Source organism: Podarcis erhardii (assembly GCF_964252035.2).
Source record: "Podarcis erhardii genome assembly, chromosome: 1".
In the NCBI taxonomy this organism is placed as follows: Eukaryota; Metazoa; Chordata; class Lepidosauria; order Squamata; family Lacertidae; genus Podarcis; species Podarcis erhardii.
This window is the reverse complement of record NC_138497.1, coordinates 87366456-87387395: the sequence shown is the minus strand read 5'-3', so window position 1 is coordinate 87387395 and position 20940 is coordinate 87366456. Positions and strand designations below refer to the sequence as shown.

Below are 20940 nucleotides of genomic sequence, written 5' to 3'. Positions count from 1 at the left end.
ATAAAAATCTTCACATTTTATCCCTTACAAATAATACTATTTTATTATGTAAAATCTTTGGGCTCATGTGGATACTTTATGATGAAGTGATGAGCAGCATGGCAACTTGCTTTTCTTTGTTTCTTTAGAAGCTGGTGGTGTCCGTGCGGAAAAAGCCTTCATTCTTCACTGCAAGAAAAACCAAGAATATTTTCTGGGGTATTGAAGTACCTGATACTCTCACCTGGCAAGGATGGTGTCTAGGAAAAGAATTCACAAAACATCTCATTTTGAGAAATGTGTGTTTGAAACCCCAGAAGTTGAAGTTCAGGTGTGTAAGCCATGTAGAAGGCGAAAGGAGCTGCCATTTCTCTCCCTTGAATTTTCTTTTCACTGCAGTAGTAGTCATTTACCATTCGCCACTCAACCCTATTCTGCTGAGTAAAACTTTGCTGATATTTTACATTGCACAAATGTGTACATGTTGGATGGTCACTGCAAACCCTACTCAACTGCATACTGCTCCTAGACATGATTATTTAGAAGTAGCTCCCAGTGATTTCAGTGGGACTTCACCCAAGTAAATATGCATAGGGTTGTCAGCATAATATATTTTATCTACTAGCAACTTCTAACAGATTGCATGGTTTGTTAGGTTTTTCACATTATTTGATGGGTGTACTGTGTACTTTTTCAACAATTCTGGTTTTTACCATAATTTTAGTATGTATGTATGTATGTATGTATGTATGTATTTAAAATGCTTATAACCCACCCTTCATTTCAGTGGATCCCAGGGCAGGATATAGTAGTAATAATAACAATAGTAATAATAAAAAAACTTTTATTTGTATCCCGCCCTCCCCAGCTGAGACTGGGAAAAGAGATTCCATAAAATTCCATAAAAACAACCATAAATAATAAAACTAACTTAATGATAAAAACTGCTGAAACCACAGCAATGGCTGCCTGCTACAGTTATTACAATGCAACACTAAAAATGCCCGGGCAAATAGGTAAGTCTTTATTTGGTGCTGAATTTTAACATTTTTATTACTATTCTCTTCGAAGTATTTTCCCCCGCATATTAAGTATCATTAAATCTGACAGTGCAAATTTTGTTTTGACTTTTCACAATGTTATTTATTTTGTTTCATACAAAAGAGCATACAAAATGTTCTTAAATATTCATAGTTATGCTTTTTGTACTGTTTTGTGTCACCTCCATCTCCACTTTCCATGGTCACTTTGTTCTGATTTGTTTCCAGGCCTCCTACAACTCGTTTCTTCAATACTGTTTTCCCACAGCCAATTATTCTGAGTCCTGGGATGTCCATAACTTTGCCCATCATCTTCTGCCCTTTGGAAAAGGTAAAGCAGTTCAGGGATATACCTACCTCTCTTCCAAAAGCACCAGTCTATCAGAGCAGTGTTCTCTCTGTGTCCTCTTCTAACATGGCCAGCAAGGAAAGTTGATGACAATTGAACTTACGAGCCTATGTGAAGATTGAGACAATGTGCACCTCCTGTTGCAGCCCAAACTTGTTAATTGTTTGATGTCACAAATGTATGAATTCTGATTTGATTTGCCGTTCCCGCTCCCGTAACAGAAAGGAATTCAAATCTGGGGGAAGCAGGGCAGAATTTGAGCACAGTAAAAATACTGATCTGTTGGTAATGGTGCAATACCATATGCCCTTGACATTTACAAAACTGTTATGTTCACCTTTCATTTGCACCAACTTCACAATATTCTTTTCAGCAAAGTGGCAAAATATTGCAGTTAATGAGCTATGGGCAGGGGCATACAAAGTGTGTGTGTGGGGGAGCCGTCCTGGGTGCCATCTGGGGTGTGTGTGACAAGATGGCCTGCTGCCTCCCCCCAGCTGTAAAGTGGCCGAGGGCGTGTGCGCAGTCAGTACGGGTGCCGCTCATGCGGTGTCCGTACGGACTGCCGCTCACTCGCGCCATCCATACGGGCCTCTGCACGGGCTTCTGCGCATGCGCAGTTTGTACGGATGGTGCACATGTGCCACTGGGCATCCTGTCCCGCCCTGGGTGCCGGAGAGGGTTCCTCCACCACTGGCTATGGGGGATTTTTTTTTTCGGGCTCAATTTGGCCCAGGAGCAGGTTATCTTAAGGATAGTCTGCATCTTATGTAATCCTGCCTGAGTCTTAATATTGGCTCTAGGGCCCATCATTAGCTAAGATCTCATTGGAAGATACAAGGAACAGGACTTCTTTTTGTGGAGGTTACACCACAGCCGTAGATTCCCTTCTCTGGAAGTCTAATAGGCCCTCTGTCTACCATTTGTAGATGGTATTTGAATATATTTTAAATCTGCGTGGTATTTTATGACAGAGTCTGCTGTTTGTATTGGTTTTGTTTTTTCTGCTGGTTTTTAATGCTGCTGTATGCATATGCTTTTTGCATCGCATATTGTTACGTAAGCTGTTCTGAAAAAAATAAGTGTTTGAAATGTGGGACAGAAATAATTGAAACAAATGGACCTAATCACAGCATAGCACAGCTGCTCATGCTCAGTCAGTCCTTTTATTTTCTCTTGGAATGCATGAATGTGTAATTCCTGCTCTGTGTATGTAGAAGTTGCCTGCCTGTTCTTTACACTTGGCATGGAGTTCAGCCACTCTCTCCACTTCTTATGCAGAAAGAGTATGAAGACAGCGTTCTTTTTGAAAAGGCAGAAGGAGAGTTTTCTGTTGCTCTGGTAGCCAAGCTACCTCACCTTGATTTGCTTTTCCAAGAGAGTATCCAGCTTCCTTCATGTGCTGTCTATGACTCTACAGAGGCCTCCTTTACCATGTACAATGATGGGTGAGTGCGGTTGTCTGTAGCCTCTAAAGCTGTTTACTCACTGGATTAGGATGGGATCCATACAGCTGACCCATTCCTGCTATAATTGCCATTGGAGATTGCTATCATATTTTTCCATATACTACTTCTGAGACACAGAGTGCCCCTAAGTTTTCCAAAGGGCATCTGTTTGGGATATTGTGGAAAGGCACTGTCAAATGAGATGTCGAGAAAAGCAATTTTGCTCTAAAGCCTTTGGTTTACAGCAGGGGTGGGGAAGCTTATTCAGCCTGAAGGCCACATGCCGGTGGTGGGCAGAGCCTATGGCGAAAGTAGGCAGAGCAATAAATACGAATTTTATCTTTGTACAGCAGGCTAGTTTCTTCACCCCCAAATGTCCTTCTGTATCCTCCACCTAGGCAGGCAAGAATCACTGTTGTAGTTCATGAATGTACTCGAGTCAGGCAAAAACATTCAAGGAGGGTGCAATGTGGGGCCCATGAGAGATGCAGCTCTGGAGGTCGTATTGCCTGGGGAGAGTCCTGAGGGCCAGGCAGAGAGGCCTTGAGGGCCACATTTGGGGTACCCCATCCCCGGTTTACAGTGTGTGTTTCTTCTAGAGAACTACTGACATGCTTTAGTTGGGAGGTGCCACCTTCCTTCTGCATTCTTCCTTCTCGTGGCATGTTGGATCCAGGTGAAGAGTGCACAATGAAAGTGATATTTCAACCTGAGATGGCTCAAGTGCACAACATATCAGCAATATGCAGTTTTGGAGATACTCCGGAGCAAAAGGCCATCCAGCTGAAAGCTGTGGGTGAGGATTTTTCAACTCTAAAGCAAAAGGGCACACAATGTAGGCCATAACATTAGATTTTATGGGTATCTATGTTCTTGCCTATGGGTTCACCTGCAACACTGAAACCCCATGAGCTAAAGGAGTCCTGTAATAGAGGGTCCTATCTGCTGTTTTGCAAAGGGTCTTAGCTCTCAGATGTTCCTGGTTGCTGAGAACATCTCTAATCTGAACCTCATTTTTCACCTGTTCTCTCGCTTGCCTCACTTGCAATTTATCTAATTTTGCCACATATTCTTATTTTATGTGCAGCTGCCTAAAATTATACCTAATGCCTCCTAGAAATCATCATAGTATCTGCTACATTTTTTGATACCCTAAGCTATCCATTCAAGGAAGAGTACAGTTGTTATGAAATATAGTAGGCTCCAAAAGGCCCCATGGAGCAGCCATTTTAATCCCCATGCTCATAATTTAGAGGGTTTCTGTCCTGAATATAAAGTTCATGGCCTGAGAACTGTTCAAAAGGCAGATTACTGGTCACTGAATGATTTTGCTTCAGTTTAGATATTTGACACAGTGATTCAAATGCCCAAACCAATATGTTTTCAGTGTAGGAAGGCCTCCACCTTTGGCTTTTAAAAGTAATCTTTATTTTCTGCAGCTAAATATCCCCACCTGCTGGTGAATGTGCCAGGAGACTCGTGTGAAGATGCCAGGCTTAGAAACTTCCGGGATGTGCTCTGCTTTGGTGCTGTTGCTGCTGGCAGCACTGTAGAAAAATATGTGGATGTCTTCAATGTGTCTGTGGTACGATAAGTTGATCCTTGAAGCTTTCAAACAGATATATTCTCATGACCTAGATGTGTGCCTAAGAGGACATGTACATATTCTGCTTTGTCAGTGCCTACAACATGCCTATATTTTTCTTTTCTTTTTTCCATTTTTTTAATTGATTTTCCAGATTTTTCACACAGAAAAAGAAAAAACATGACAAAACACACAACAAAGACAATATACTAAACACAAAAGAAAATTATTACTTCAAATACCTAAATCTCTTAACATTGGTAATTGACTTCCTCGAATCCCCTCTATCTGAATTTCATTATATCACCTGTATAACAGTTCTCCAATTTCATATTTCTAATAATATTAACTCCTTTCATTAACTAAGCTCTTCTCCTTTATTATTATTCAAATCATTAATATTTATTACCACATATTCTTATTCTACCCTTAAGCCTATTTGTTGCTTATAAGTATTTTCTAATTATCTTGTATTGCAATATTTAGCTAAATATTCTTTAAATTTCTTCCAATCCTCTTGTGTCTCCTCTTCTTTCTGGTCGCGGATTCTTCCAGTCAGGTCAGCCAGCTCCAAAAAATCCAACATCTTTCATTTTACATTTGCAACATGCTTTGTTCCTCACTCTGTACATTTTTGCTAGGGGTGATATACCAGCGGTACATCATTTTCATTATATTTTCTTTTAGGGTGGTACATGCTGTGAATTTCAGACCTTCGTTCCATAATTTTGCCGAAATGTCATAATCAATGTTATACCCAAAATCAATTGCCCATTTTATCAGTACTACTTTTTTCAATTCATCTTTTGTGTTCCATTCCAATAAATAATCGTACATTTTTGATAAAAGTTTTGACCTGCCTTCTAAATTTCAATTTGATATCCTCACATTTTATCACTAAAACCCAATTTCCTATTGTCAGAGCCACCCTGGGTCCCAGCTCACAAGAGACCAAAGTCCAGTCCAAGCTATATACAAAAGCTTTTATTGAAGATCATTGTCGTCATTACATCCAAACTCCGTGGCTCCGCATCTGTTACCCTTAGATGTTAGAAGTCCCCTCTGAGTCCGTCCCTCCCCTGCACCAATTTAAGAGGCTTGTACTGCTCCACCTTTTCCTCTCTTTCCTTTTCCGCAGGGTCTTCCTGCCCCCCTGTCTTCCCTCTTTCCGGGACTCCCCAGAGGCTGAGTCTTCTCCCGCCTGCTCCCCCCTCCTTCGTGCTTTGGCACCAGGCTCCTCCTCAGAGCTCTCCTCATTTCCGCGCGCCTCTATATTTGAACTTGGCGCGCGTACGTTGCCTCTGACCTTCCTTTCTACAGTTACGCTGCTCTCGGTACTACACTCCTCCCTTTCAGGCAGGACGTCTTGCTCCGAACTCCTCCCCCTTCCTCCTTCCTGTCCTGCTCTTTCTGACACACTGGCAACTCCCCCCCCTCTACTCCGTTCCGACGGGGGAGCTGGTCCCGCTTTGCCACTCCCACTGGGGATTCCCTCTTCGTTCCCCTCTCTCTGACTGATTCCCTCTCTATTGCCCCTTGGCCTGACCAGGGGGGCTCCCTTCTGGGAATCCTCTGATTCGCTAGACGGACTTTGGGACAACCTCGGCTCGTTGTCGTCCTCTTCCTCCTCGCCCTCGCTCTCTGTCTCCTCTCTCCCTAAAACCCTGACACCTATCCTCTTTAAAGTATATCATTCACTTGATATTGTAACCATCCCGTTAGTGCATTCTCTATTCAATTATAAGGTTTTAGTTTCCATCCTTTTTCAGTTCTCATTAATATTTCTTCATAAATTGCCCTCCTTCCCTCCATATTCAACTTTCTTACTGTCAACTCTTCCACCGGGGATATCCACCATGGTGTATTTCTTTCTAATAAAGTCCTATTCCTGTCCCAAACATCATATAAAGCACCCCTAATTATATGATTCACAAATCCTCTATGTATTTTCACCTTGTTATACCATAAATAGGAGTGCCATCCATATCTATTATTATACCCTTCTAGATCCAGCAGGTCCATGTTTTCCAATAATATCCAATCTTTTATCCAACACAAGCAAGATGCTTCATAATAAAGCTTTAAATTTGGCACCCAGAATCCTCCTCTTTTTCTTTTTCTTCAACTTATCAGTCAATAGTTGACATTTTATCCTGGGTGTTTCCCCCTGCCATATGAATCGTGACAAGACTTTTTGCCATTCTCGAAATTGTGTCGACTTAATTGTAAACAGCAGCTGTAAACATTGACTGCATACTTTACATTTGCCATAATAAATTATTTTATTTAAGTTATTCATTCTTTGAATACCACACTTCCAGCAACACTCTGAAAGCATCTGCACAATGTGGAAGTTTTCTCTAGATGTACACAGTAGGTGGCAACCTTTGCTTGGGAATTTTGAGGGGAATTTATAGTCTGTGCAGAGAGTTCAGCTGCCAAGAATGGCAGGAGCCTGGACATAGGATTTAATGGAGACACTTGGTTGTAGAATGGATCTCTCCTGAAACAGAGGGCAGGCAGATGCTAGTGAGTTTCCATTCTGCTGAAGTCTTTGGTCTCTGTCTGCAGTTTCCCTGGCATTATAGGCACAGGACCACAAAGGCGGCGGCTGCTGCTTCTTCTTAATTCCTATATTCATGCAATACAGTGTCTCGGAAGCTAAGACTGCTGGTCTCCAGATGCATCACCAGTTACTCAAAGGGGATTATGAGTGTTTTGTGTGGGAATGTACCAAAGTTTCCATCAGAATAAAAAACTGCCAATTTAGAGGATTGGCCTAAGCTGTAGGCTTTTCTCTCCTCAGTGAGTGGAAGGATATCACTTTCTGTCTCTCGGCAGGTCAGTGCCCCATTCAGGATTGAGAGAGCAAAGGAAGTAGTGCTTCGTGATCGTGTTTTTTCTTGTGACACCACCCAAAACATTGCTCCAGCTCGTGGGAAGTCAGTCATCCCTGTGAGGTTCAGCCCACACACCGTGGGTGTAAAGAGTGTGGACTACTTCACTGTTCTGCCTGCTGGGAGCAGCACCCATTCTGTGCTGAAGGTGACAGGTTCATGCAAAGGTACAAGGCAGTGAGAGCCCTTTTGCATCTCAATGCTTCATCAGAGCACGCATACCAGTGTTTCGCTCCTGATTCCAGCAGATTTGGGTTATGGTACCTTGCTGGATATTGAGCATGTACAAAACATTTTGTCCAAAGATTTCAAAGCTGTGCTGGTGCTACTTTCCGATAGCATTTGCATTTGAAGAGTTGTGAGTTGTTGTATATTATAGTTAAGTTGCAACCGGAGGTTGTTTGGGTTGGACCCCTATTCCTGCCTGTTCTTGAGATTTTAGCAAAAGGAACCCTGCCCTCCTAGCAGAAAGAGGTTGACCCCATCTGGGTGGAGGGAGTGGGGCTCTGTGCATGTCTTCTTGCCGCTGTGTGAGTGAGACTGTATATTTGGGAGCACTGCTGAATGAAGATAGGTGATGAGGATCAACCACTTTTATAGCAGCAACAATAATAACAACCAACCCTGGAGGGCAGGGAATTAGGAACTATTGGTATACAAAAACTAAAAACAGCCTCCTTTCTCAATAGCAGCAATGGTGTGAAAATTGGCCTTGTTTGTCATTCCAGGTCCTGAGGTTTCCTTTCAGCACCCCGTTGTCTACTTTAGCTGCATTAACCTTGGAGAGTACTTAGTTCAGCCCCTAGAGATGACCAATAACTCTGACGTTCCAGCCTACTATCAATTTAACATTGACTGCAAACAAAGCATCTTTTCCTTTGACCGTCCTGTTGGGGTCTTGGATGGGATGTCCACTATCACACTGAAGGTCACCTTCCAACCCACCTACCCGATAATTTTCTACCGACGAGTGGTTTGCCTTGTTCATCATCAGGTAAGAGGGCTAGGATACATCTTCCATTGAAACAGGCCTGTTGGTTATGTGCCCCAGTCAAGCAGGGGGTGGTTGAATGCCATTTCATGGAGAGAACAGAACTCTTCCTTGCCTGGTTATTGTGCTTTATCAGGCAAATATCCTTACATGGAAATGCTCAGGCTTTCTCAGGCCAATGCCTTATTTTCCACATCTTTGATAGCTTTTCTTAAACATACCTAGAAGCACAGCATTTTATTCAAGCCCTAACCTCCATACCCCTGTAATGTGTGCCTAGACCTCAAGCCCTGACCTACTGCATCTCCCCCCCCCCCCGCGCTCAATAGCTCTTGTCCCTCTTATGAACCAGAGGTTTTGATTTTAAGTCATTACCCTGTGTTGAATTGTGTAGATAAGAGGACCTGGCTTTCAGGCTGATTTTGGAATGCAGGGAAGGATAGAGCATCTTCCCAAGGCAATTTCCTGCATTTCCAGTTCAAAGTGGTAGCATAAAAGCAAGAATGCATGAAGCAAGCTTAGAAGAATTCTGTAGCTTTCCCTTAGGATGCCCTCTTCTCAGAACAGAAGGCAACTGTCCAGAATGCACAACACTGCTGATTTTGCAGTGGTCTATCATCTGTGAGGACCAGTGTAAAGGGAAGCAACTTGGTTGTGTTTGCTATGGAGGTTGGATGCACAGGAACAGAGCATCCTACCCCCTAAATGAAAGCTTTGTGGATACGTACAACCAGCACAGAATAGCTGCTGGAGTGCTGAGTGTGGACATGTGAAACACAGATTCACATCCCAGCTTAGCTTCTGAGCCAGTTGGATGGACACAGACAAGTCATTATCTCCCAGCCTCATTTACTGGTTTGTTCACTGCAATTCCTTGTAGAAAGGTTGGGAAACTAATACTAAAACAAATGCATATAGTGCACTGCCTCTGCCAGTGTGTAATCTTTCTCATTTTAACGAAGTCCAGCTCTCAAAAGCAAGAGACGATAACTGGAAAATTTGACCGAGGATCCCTATAAATGTCACCCTAACCAAACCGGAGCTATTTTTCTGTGAGCAGTTCCTGTACAGTTGGAGTATATGTTTAAATGACCACCCACATGGTTGATCTTTCTCATGGAATCAATACCCAGAAACCAAAGAAGAAGCTTATTCTGTGATCAGATCCCACATGATTGGCCCTTTCACATCTGGATTTTAAAGGCTCCCATAGTTGGTGTGGGAGCTGCTTATGGAAAAGTGCCCCTGGAGGGACAGGGAGGGATAATGTTTAAAGGGTCCCTGGGACAACATATTAATGGGTGAAAGTTGCAAAATTATATTCCTGAAAAGAATGCAGATGAAGTGTACTCTGCTGTGGTCTCTGCTGTTTCAGGATCCATTATTCATAGATTTGATTGGGACCTGCCACTCGGAAACAATGAACCCAAACATTCTGAGATTGAGCGACATTACCAGGTACAAGACACACATGGCCAGAGGACTGACCTTTTTCCCACCGGACATCCTGGGCACTATGTTGAAGGAGGGCAAACTGTTGGTGGATGAAACCGGAGCTCTCACACTCCCACCGGAGGTACAGTACTCAGTTTTGCACCCCTGGAGGTAGATTCTGCAGAATCAGTGATGTCTTGCTGCCCATGCTGAGTATGCATGTGATCACAGTTGCTAGACTTTGAGTGCTTATTCAAGTACCAGAGCGCACTCTGTTGAGTATAGCAGAGATGGGAAGCTCAGGCCTGGGGGCTGAATGTTGTCTTCAGTAAGATGTTAGTCTTTGGTTTAGGCATACACCTCTCCTTTCCCCCCTTTTTAGATGCTGGAGGATAAACCTCCTGAAGAGTACCCTGCCCTTGAGCCCATGGTTGAATATTTCCATGATGGTGTAAGCAGTGACCTCACGGTGTTTCCTCCCCACGTTAGCCTTAGCATCAAGGAGTATGATTTTGGCTGTTGTGCAAAGCTTCAAGAGGTACAACCACTCCCTTTCTGCGTGACCAATCACACAAAGGGGAAAATCACGGTTATATGGACAAACAAGCCACATAGTCCTTTTCAAGTGCTCCCAGAAATTTGCGACATCCCACCTCTGAAGACTATGGCTTTCCATGTCACCTTCAAGCCTTCTTTGCTCAACTCCATGTATGCAGCTGAACTGGAGGGCTTTGCCTTCTATAAGGTGAGTAGAAATTTGGTGTCCAAAGCATTGACATTTATGGCTCAGAAATTCTAGCCTCGGCAGATCCACACCATATATTTAAAGCACATTCAATGCACTTTTAAAGCCCACGACTTCCTCCTAAGAAACTGTTGTTCTTTCCTCACAGAGCTAGAATACCCAGCACCCCAAGCAAATTACAGTTACCAGGATTCCTGGGGTGAAGCCATGTGCTTAAAGTGCATTTGCTTAAATATATGGTCCCATTGTCCTGGGTTCATAATTTCTCCTGGTCATGAGGACAGCAAGAAAAAAAAGATGCTTCAATCATCACAACGTGGGCTGGTTGGCTGGCTAGTACAGAACCTTTTGGCAAAAGCACTCCCTAGCAAAACGTTAAATTGCCACGTCCACTGAGAAGACAAGAGGGAACAGATTTAAAATCAGAAATGATGATTAGTGATGGGATTCCTGCTGAAGGGCAGTTTTGTTCTCTTTCTGCTACAAAATTCTGGCTTGGAACCCCATGGCAGGGCATTAAGGTAGAGCACAGATGAAGCCCTGCTGTATCATGCTGCTCATCAGAGGAATCCCAGCATACCCTAGTTTGGTTGTAAGTCACTTTGGCTTGTCTTTGGCAGGTTAAAGTGACTAACAAATCTTAAAATTAATAATATTTTGTTTGTTGCTGGCAGGTGCTGCGGAACTTCAACAACATTGAGGAGCCCATCACCATGTGCCCATCCTGGGACTTAGCCATCTCCTTGCGTGGACACACTTTTCAACCTGGGCGGCAGCACTTTATCCCAAAGTACGACTTGGAGTGTCACAAGGTGAGAGGGATAGTCTTCGCCTTTTGGGGTGGGGTGTTTCTCATCTACTGCCTGCAAAGTAGAAAGGATTCATTGTTAGTTTTGTGTGTCTGCAATGTGTTTTACAATCTTTCTTTTGTTTCCCTGCAATAATGAGATGTTGTTTTCTATTCTTTCCGTTTTCCAGAAAGGAACAAATTTTGGAAAGTCATGACGAGGACACCCAGTGGCCACAGAGATGAGCACTTGCTAATCTAGGCATACTGGATTGAGGCCTCATTCAGTCACTCCAGCGTTCTTTCTGCTTTGGTGTACTTACAAACCTAGCCAGAGCCTTGCATTGTGTACATTCCTGATAAAGTTGAAATTGGAGTGGCTTTCTTGATCTCTTCCCTTTCTTCTTCTATTTTGGGGGAAATTATTATTTTCTCCTTAGCAGAGTTTCTGGGTTAGCATGTCTCTGCTGGTGCCTCAACCCAGTCAGTGACAGCAGAGGTCAACAAGGGGTCCACCTCCAAGGGGAAATACCTACCAATTTTAAAGTATGGTAAAAGCATATTTGCAGTCCCTCCCTTTATTTCTGGAGTCAAAGTTTGCCCATCTGTAAAATGGGAACAATAACAAAGGAGGCCATTTTTCCTATTCTTTACAACAGGAGGCACTTGTTCAAGCCTGGGTTTTTGAACTAAACCATACCTCCTTTAATTCTATTTAGGTGTGTATAGACGTACAACATTTGAGTGGTGAGCTTGCTGTGGATGCACGCTTGTGCTTTGGTCCATTTAAGCTCAGAGGAAACCCATACTTCCAATTTGCACTTGAAAAGGCTGTGCACAGTGCTGATTGGCCAGCCCTTATGTCAATCAATAAATCTTCTCCCCCACCCACCCACACCCAAAGCAGGTTTTAAAGTATAAAAGTGTTTTACCCCCCCCCCCCCTAAAAACAGTGTTGAACAAATGTTTGATCAGATAAATAGGCAAGGTGCTTGGAAAGCAAGACAGAAACCCCAAGTGTGTGTCCTGTGAGAGTATGACAGGAAGCTGAGGTAACTCCACAATAGAATCATGTGTGCACACTTTCCTTTGCATGTGCATCTGTACGTCACCTCTGAATCACCCCCTCCCTTCCAAAATGAGGTTAATTTTTGCACAGGTGTAGCTTGCAAAAGACTCCAGGATTGTAATCATTGGGTAGCTGTGCATGCATGGGATTTTAGTTTTGTTCTTCTATGCCAGTCAATAAAAGGGATAAAAACATTAAACTCATGGACATGATCTTGGAAAGTGAGTTGGATTTTATGCATTTTTTGTGGCCCTCGTTGTTTTCTTTGTCTTTTGAAGAAGTCCAGCCTTTCCCAACTGGCTATTCAAGGCAGAGATGCAAAGAAGAGAATAATGCAGATGAGTTATTCCTCCAACCAAAACCTCTTCCTGTCTTCTAGGTCTTCCCTCCTGTGAGCCCAAACATCACCACGTATCGCAGCATGCTGCTCTCCAACGTGGGTAGCACTGCCATAAGCTTCAGCCTAAGCCGGGAGAAGTGTCCTTCCATCCTAGTGAAGCCCAACTGTGGGTATATTGCACCTGGAGCTCACCAGATCGTTCTCCTCTCAACTTGCCCAGTGGAAACATCTATACAGCAGCACATCTTGTCCATGCAGTTCAATTTCTGGCCCTCCTTCACCCAGGTAGGGGCAGGAAGAGGTAGACTCTTCCTTTCATTCTCTGCCCCATTTTATCACTATATGGTGAAGAGGGAGATACGCCTTCACCCTGTCTGTAACACCCTGGAATAGCTCAGTTGGTATAGCATGAGGCTCTTAATCTCAGGGTTGTGGGTTTAATAATAATAATAATAATAATAATAATAATAATAATAATAATTTATTATTTGTACCCCGCCCATCTGGCTGGGTTTCCCCAGCCACTCTGGGCGGCTTCCATAAAAACCAAAAATACACTAAAATATCACAGATTAAAAACTTCCCTGAACAGGGCTGCCTTAAGATGTCTTCTGAATGTCAGGTAGTTATTTATCGCTTTGACATCTGATGGGAGGGCTTTCCACAGGGCAGGCGCCACTACCGAGAAGGCCCTCTGCCTGGTTCCCTGTAGCTTTGCTTCTCGCAATGAGGGAACCGCCAGAAGGCCCTCGGCGCTGGACCTCAGCATCCGGGCAGAACGATGGGGGTGGAGACGCTCCTTCAGGTATACTGGGCCAAGGCCGTTTAGGGCTTTAAATGTCAACACCAGCACTTTGAATTGTGCTCGGAAACGTACTGGGAGCCAATGTAGGTCTTTCAAGACCAGTGTTATGTGGTCTTGGCGGCCGCCCCCAGTCACCAGTCTAGCTGCCGCATTCTGGATTAGTTGTAGTTTCCGAGTCACCTTCAAAGGTAGCCCCACGTAGAGCGCATTGCAGTAGTCCAAGCGGGAGATAACTAGCCTCACACTTGGCAAAAGTCTCACACTTGGCAAAAGATTCCTGCATTGGACTGCAATAGGATTCTGGTAGTCCCTTTCAATTCTACAATTCCGTGACCCCTAATTTCTTTATCTTAATATTCTAATGATTTGGAGGCTAAGCACACCCCTGCTGTAATAGTTCAATGTGAAAGCATTTGTTTAGTCTTTAAAAAATAATGGCTACCCACTCAGCCCACAGCAGTACCATTTTTAAATCTCTTTTCTTTAGTTTGATGCTTCAATACTTGAGGTGATTTTTTGAGGAGCCACACTATTCGTGTGACTATAATTTGTTTTAAATGGTTTTTAATGTTGTATTTTAAATTATTGTGATCCTCCTTGGGACCTTAGGGTGAAGGGAGGGTAATAAATACAAAGAATTCTTTGATGCACTGGAAACCACATCTACCCTATTTTTTAAAAGTAGTATGGTTTTTGGTCATCTTCCAAATGGGCTGAATGAGGTTGAAGTACACATTATTTTTGTTTATCATTCTGTTTATCAGCTACAAAATAGGTCCCAAGACAACTTGTAACACTTAAAATCAAAATTATCAGTTTAGGTCAGGCAAGATTTAAAACTCCCCAATAATGTATAGAATCCATCAAATAACACTGTTTTCTGATGCAGTGCATCATAAACTAGATAAACCACGAGGAAAGGAAAGCTGTTTGTTATTTAGCTCCTTGCTATTGTAGGTCCATGTGCTCAGCTGATTTCTGTACAAAAGTCCTCGGGTGTGTGGGAGGGAGTTGTTTACTTCCTTCTCCTTCTGCCCAAACACCTTGCATATGTCTTCAGTGTATTCTCTTAACTATCATGGACATAAAAAGGTGATGCACTAGTATTCTAGTGACTAGATTAAATATTTTGTTTGACTGCTTAGATCTCAGCTATTTGGGGAAGCTGAGCCTCTCCTACCAAAGAACACTTCAAAAGGCAAAATAACCTGCCAATGGATTGGAGGCAGGTAGCCAGCCATCACTTCACTGGTAGCCCTGGTGACATTTAAGTGACTGCATTCTATATGGTGATCACAGCCAATGTGCAAGATAACTGGTTTAACTATTATGAAAACATAAAAGAAGTGCTCTGTTAGAGGAGGCTCCTAGATCCTCTGTAAAATATGAATTAAAACTGTCATGAATTGGGGAGGGACTGTTGCTCAGAGGTAGGTGTTTTGCATGCAAGATCAATCCCTGGGAAGGATTCTTTGTCTAAAGTCCTGGAGAGCTGCTACCAGTCTGTGCGAATGGTCCTGAACTAGATGAACCAATGGTTGGACTCGGTATAAGGCAGCTTCCTATGTTCCTGTGCTTCTTACGTTGCCTTTAATGATTGGGAAAATTGGTTCATGAGGAAAGGCCTTCCAGCACATGCACACATTTTGGTTTATATCAGCCTTCTTTAAATAAGCTTCCAAAAGTTTCTAGCCTGCCAAAAAATTGTCAGGCTGGAGACCGACATGAAGATATAGAATTAAACCACAGTGGCAGCTTGCTTTGTTTCTCTCCTGGGTGAAGAGGAGATTTGGAGTGCTGCATTTCACATCTGCCGGGCTATTCTTGCTCAATCTAGGTGCTATAGACGATGCTTATACACCATCCCATGCACACACCTTCATGCAGTTCCTGGTTCAGTATAATGGTTTACCTTGCACTTGAAAACCGTTGTTTAATGGCACTTCTAGAACTTCACCAATGGAAACAATTATTTTGGCAGCGTTGGCCTTGTGCCTCCTTCTGTGTATTGTCTCAGTTTTCCCTGGCCTGTCCATGCCTGCCTAGAACCTAGCTCAACTTTCCTGTGAAAGTGCTGTGGCTTTCAACATTGGCTGAAGATTCTTGCTGATGTTTGCTTCCTCAGGAGCTCCACCTTCAGAGCAGCGCTGAGCCCCTGGTCTTGCTATTAGAAGGGGATGGCTGCCTGTACTTCAAACCCACATATGTGGGCGGCTCCTCCTCACGCACCTTCACTATCAAGAACTGCACCCGGTTACCCATGCTCTTCAGGTGGAAAATCCAGCAGTCAGACAAAAACCTTTTATCTGTACAGCCTGCTGAAGGGACTATATTGCCCAATGAAGCTTTGGTGAGTAGACCTTGGTCACTAAGCAATCTGAAGCAATTGCATTGAAATATAGCACAGTCCTCCTTGAGCCAAGCCAAAGATACCAATGAATGCGAAACCAGTGCCGAAGACAAATGTTTTGTTAGATACATGGACTCACCCCTGCATGCTTCTGGGTGTGGAAGTGGGGAGGAGAGGAAGTTGGGTTCTCCCTGTGGGTTCTCCTGTATCCCTAGCAACCGGATCACCCAGATGCTGCATCCCAGAAAGGCGGAGTGCTGTGAATCCCCGCTCAGCCTTCTCTCTTGTATGCGATTTCAGGCTCAGACATGGACCTTCACTCCCAGTGAGCAAATCAAATACCTTCTGCGGAGTTGGGTGATAGTGTGGAGAGAGCAAGAGATTCTGGAAGACAATACCCCAAAGACTGCCCACTATATCCTGCGGGTTATCGGCGAAGGATCACAGGGCACTTTAACAGTAAGTGACAGCATACGGGGCAGGAGAAGTAATCAAGACCATGTTGGACGAGGGTGGAAGTCCAATCACAGAGCTGATAGTTTAAGCCTACCCAGATGACACCTGGCATTTATGGAAGCCTGGACATATCCCTTCCAGTTGGTAGTGCTATGAAGCCTCTACCTGCTGGCCAGTGCGTTTTTTTCCTTGGAAAAAATTACTGCTCAGTTGCAGGGGGGGGGTCAGAGGGTGAACACTCTGCACTTGCTCAGAGGCACACTGCTCTTTTCCAATGCTGGCATCGTCACTTGGCACCAACAAACAGGCCAACAGGTTTTGGGAATGGCTTTGCAAAGCAGGATGGAGGTTCTTATTCCTAAGAGTGCCCACTGTTTTTGCCGTCATCCAGCCCACAGTTGACCTTTGCTGGCAGAGAAGCATTTCCTGCCACACACTCGCCCCTTCCATGAGTGAAATTGCCCCATGGCTGCCCTTCTGCAGCTTGCTGCCGCGCTCTCTGATGGGAAAATGGAGGACTGCTTGCATTTCCTCCCCTCGCCAAGCAACACTGCGAGGTGTACCCAGAACAGCAGAGCACCGAGCGGCTCCTCTGTCCACCCTTTGGCCATGCTCAGCAGCAGTGCCCTAGCCCTTGCTTTGCGCTTGCTCTGGCGTGTGGATTTGCCCCCAGGCCACGCAAGAGGCTGGGAGAAGAGGGTTTTGCTCAGGGAAATAGCTGTACCCACCAGAGAAGGTGAGCAGATTTGACAAAAATAACTTCCTGGAACTGTGTTCTGGTGGGTTCCACCAGGGAAAAAACCCCCACTGCTGCTGGCAGTGATGGATTGAATAGTGATCCTAATGAGACCCTTGGCCTACCCCACCGATGCTATTCTTTCCCCTCAGTGTATTAAATTTCAGAATTTATTTGCATGGAATACCCATTGTCAGCGTCTCTTAATAAACTTCCTGTGTTGTGCTTGCTCTGCAGGGACAAAAAGAGCAGGTAGCTGTTGGCAACATCCTGGTTGGCAGCACACAGTCATGTGAATTTGCCTTCTTTAACAACGGAGCCTGCTGCTTAAAATACGTCCTTAGTGTGGAGCAATTGATCACTGGACCATGTGACCCTGAAGAAGTTGCCAGTGACTCCTTAGGTATTTAATGGAAAGACAGATTTCTTGTGCTTTGCAGCTGCCTAAAGTCTCCATCCATACTCACAATTTTGTTTTTTGTCTTTCCTCCTCACAGCAATAGAACTTGACCACTACAAAGGGACGATTCCTGCTCGGGGAAAGATCTTTGTACGCGGGATTATTAGGCCGACCCGCCAATTGCACTACATCTGGACAATCTATTATGCCATTTCCACTCCCAAAGGTGAGAAATGGAAAGTATGAAAGCAGCCTTACACCAAGGATATTATTAATGGGGTGGGCTCAGCAGGGAGAGATTCCGCACCAGATGAAAAGGCTCCATCTCTTTGACTACACATCAAACCTATAGAAAACCTGTGCGGCTGAGGAATGAGTGATGTGGTAATAGAAGGTTTAGCTTATATTGTGGGATTGTGAGGCAGAAAGAGAGCTCCCCTTTTTATCTTATTTGCTTCTATCTTCCCCCATTCTGCCCTCAAATGAATATCTGGCATTGGGGTTCAGGGTCTCCTTTGTTAAACCTGAGGGCTTTCTCTCACAATCGAAGAAAGTTTGGACGCCAACCATCTTTAGTCATTTGTGGAAAGCTCATATAAATCCACTTCACTGACAGTAATGCCCAAGATTTCCATGTGCAGTAATAGACTGAATAGAGAAGGGAATAGTCCTTCTGTTGTTCACCCAAAATGCAAACTGGTTTGTAGGCTCCCAAACTGTAAGAGGGAGTGAAGAAATTATGGTGCAGGAGCCTCAAGGGTTTGTCACCCCTTCCCCAAAAAGTCGATCCCACAAGCTTGACATCTGCCCTCCCTTGACTTCATTGTCAGTAATGATAGCCAGGAGGTGCTGGTGACACTTGCAGAACAAAGTTCAATTCAATTATCTGGGGAAAGAAATCATACCACTAGTCCATCTGGTGCTGTAGCTTCTAGGTTTCAGATAGGGGTCTTTCCTATTTGGAGATACTGGGGATTGACCCTAAGAGCACCTGCTCTCATAACATATCCTCTAGCACTGAGCTGTGGCCCCCTTTCTAGGAACAGCATTTTGTTATTATCCATGCGGTAGAAAAACACAGAGAGTCTGCAAGAAGTAGCACAGCCTTGAGGGAGATTTGCTGTCCACAAATGTGGGGAAAGGGAGACATTTAACATCTATAAAATAATAATAAAAGTTTTACTTTTATGATGCCTAGTCTGCAAGTCTGTTTTGTCTCCCCATGCAAGCCGCGAATCCTCTTGGGGAAAAGCAGCCGCTTTGCCAGGTGACAGCAACAGGTGTCTATCCATCCATCTGCATCACGGATGCCTGTGGGACAGGAAGTGCCAGTGGCATCAGTAAGCTGTTTCTCTGGCGGCTTTTCTCTTTGGAGGCTCTGAACCAGTATCTGGAGCTAGATCCAACACCTCAGGAGCTCACCTTCAGAGTGCCTACCAGGCATAGGTAAGAATAGTTCATCTTCTGCCAGATCTTGAACCCCTAGTTTTTCTGTTTCATACACAGGGGTACAGTACTCCTGATTTCCTCACAGTCTGAAACAACAGCTTCCTTCCCTTTTCTACTCTGGCAAACAAGTGCTAGGAAATATGGTGTGAGTGTGAGCCAGACTTGGGATTTCCAGCCCCACCATGGAACACCACCTCATGGATTTTTCTCACATCCAGTTTCTCTTTCATCTGAAGCACACGGCTAATCCCTCCGGTTTACACTCCTGTCATGCTGGATTTCAACTTCGGTGCAGCTCCTGTCAGAAGTGTGCCCTCAGTAGTTGTTCTGATGCTACAAAACAGCGGGGGGATACCTGTGAGCTGGTGAGTAATCCTCACTTCCTGGCCCTAACGAAGGAGGGAATAGTTAGGACAGCCATGTAGAATTCTGATGGCAGGCATCTAGAACAGCCACCAACCCTAGCAGGAACTTACACAGGACTCACAGTGCAGGCTTCTTTAACATGCAGATACACAAAACCTCTGTTGCAAGGACTGCTAGTGGCCAGGTTGCAGGTCTTTATGTCCCAAAGGGCTCCTTGGCCCCCTGTATGGCACAACTAAATGTTTATGGCATTGCAGGGGGTTGGAGTAGATGGCTCTTGGGATCCCTTCCAGCTCTATGATTCCATGAACAATACATGCACAGTAAAGACAGGGACTGATTGTGTCTGTTAGGAGAAGCATCTTAACAATAAGAGCAGTTCAGCAATGGAACCAATGGCCTAGGGTGCAGATGGGCTCCCTATTGCTAGAGATATTCATAGCATCATAGAACTGCAGTTGGAAGGGGACCCCCAAGGGACATCTAGTTCAGCCCCCTGCAATGGCAGACTCATACCTAGGAGGCTTGACAGACAAGTGCTGAGGATACTCTCGCTCTCAATTCCTGTCTCAAGCAAGAAGTTGGACTAGGTGGCCCATCGTCAGCTTTTCCTGGGTGCAGAAGTTTATTTATTTAAATTTTATGCATATTGCCCAGCTCAGGGTTGGGGAGCTTTGTCAATGTGACCATAAGGCAGGCTGCTCTCTTGGTTTTCATATCTTGATTCTTTTTGGTTTCCAATATTAAGTGATGCTTTTTGCTTTGTTCTGCCTGCTTCCCAGGGCCTTTCTGTTTCCTTCTGACCAGAGGATTGAAATGGAATACTGGGCAGAAAGCACAGAGTTTGACCCCAGTGAGCTGCATCAGATGCGGATCCAGGATAACCAGCTTTTTGCCATTTCCCCCAAGGCAGGAAAGCTTCTTCCAGGGCAAGAGCAAGCTATACACTTATCCTACAGGTACCTACATGCTGTGGTTCCTTCCTTCCCCATGTGGAAATTGATCCCAAACCCAAATGCCCAGGTCAACTCCTAATTAGCATCCACCAGCACAAGGGCCCCTTGAGTATGCCATCTTCTGTCCTTGGGCATTATCAAGGTTGTCTTAAGTGTGACACCCAGGCAGAAAAAGTCACCATCATTAACATAGCCTTGCACCATGAAAAAGCCAACAGCTGCATGGATTCTATTTCCTCCAAAGCCCAATTTTTCAGTGCCCTGAGTTTGTAGAAAACAAGGCATTTCTAGGTGAACATATCTGTCCAGACATATCTGTCCTTCTGGCTCTTTATGCAACAGTTCAGCTCTTAGCAGGTAAATGTATTGTCGCTAATCTGCTGTTTGAGGCAGGATTCTCTTGCTTAAAAGTATGGAACTGTTTAATCTACGTGTGTTTCTGATATTGGTTTTTTGTTTCCCCCCGCCAGACATGATTTCATTGGCACTGATCGGCTTCCAGTCCTGCTGAAGATCTCCCATGGCCGAGAAATTCTGGTACGATACTGGGCTGAGAGGTTCAGAAACGGTCCTCACTGGTGAGGATTTCCAAAACCCTTTCCTAGAGCCAGTCAGGCTCCTTTAATGGTATAGTGGTAGGAGACATTGTTTTCCTGAAGCGGCCTTCTCTTGGATGGAGGGACAAAGTATGCCTTTTGGTATTACTATTATTATTAGTGCTTTTTTCCTAGAAAAATACTCACCATGAAGTTGTTATA

General features: G+C 44.3%; 1 protein-coding gene across 6 annotated transcripts in view; it reads left to right on the top strand.

Moving 5' to 3' along the window:
- The window catches only part of CFAP65 (cilia and flagella associated protein 65), a 42247-nt gene that overhangs the window by 1749 nt on the left and 19558 nt on the right, over positions 1–20940 (top strand). For 5 of the 6 annotated variants that reach the window (XM_081852454.1, XM_081852452.1, XM_081852453.1 and 2 more), the window contains 19 exons: positions 129–310; positions 1248–1350; positions 2650–2816; positions 3416–3612; positions 4256–4401; positions 7243–7465; positions 8027–8292; positions 9665–9865; positions 10106–10468; positions 11143–11280; positions 12704–12949; positions 15595–15819; positions 16120–16278; positions 17249–17414; positions 17509–17637; positions 18641–18857; positions 19097–19225; positions 20009–20185; positions 20653–20719. In XM_081852454.1, coding sequence (XP_081708580.1) covers positions 129–310; positions 1248–1350; positions 2650–2816; positions 3416–3612; positions 4256–4401; positions 7243–7465; positions 8027–8292; positions 9665–9865; positions 10106–10468; positions 11143–11280; positions 12704–12949; positions 15595–15819; positions 16120–16278; positions 17249–17414; positions 17509–17637; positions 18641–18857; positions 19097–19225; positions 20009–20185; positions 20653–20719 — 3501 coding nt within the window. The remainder of the gene's footprint in view (positions 1–128; positions 311–1247; positions 1351–2649; positions 2817–3415; positions 3613–4255; positions 4402–7242; positions 7466–8026; positions 8293–9664; positions 9866–10105; positions 10469–11142; positions 11281–12703; positions 12950–15594; positions 15820–16119; positions 16279–17248; positions 17415–17508; positions 17638–18640; positions 18858–19096; positions 19226–20008; positions 20186–20652; positions 20720–20940) is intronic. The other variant, XM_081852456.1, reaches the window with a different exon arrangement.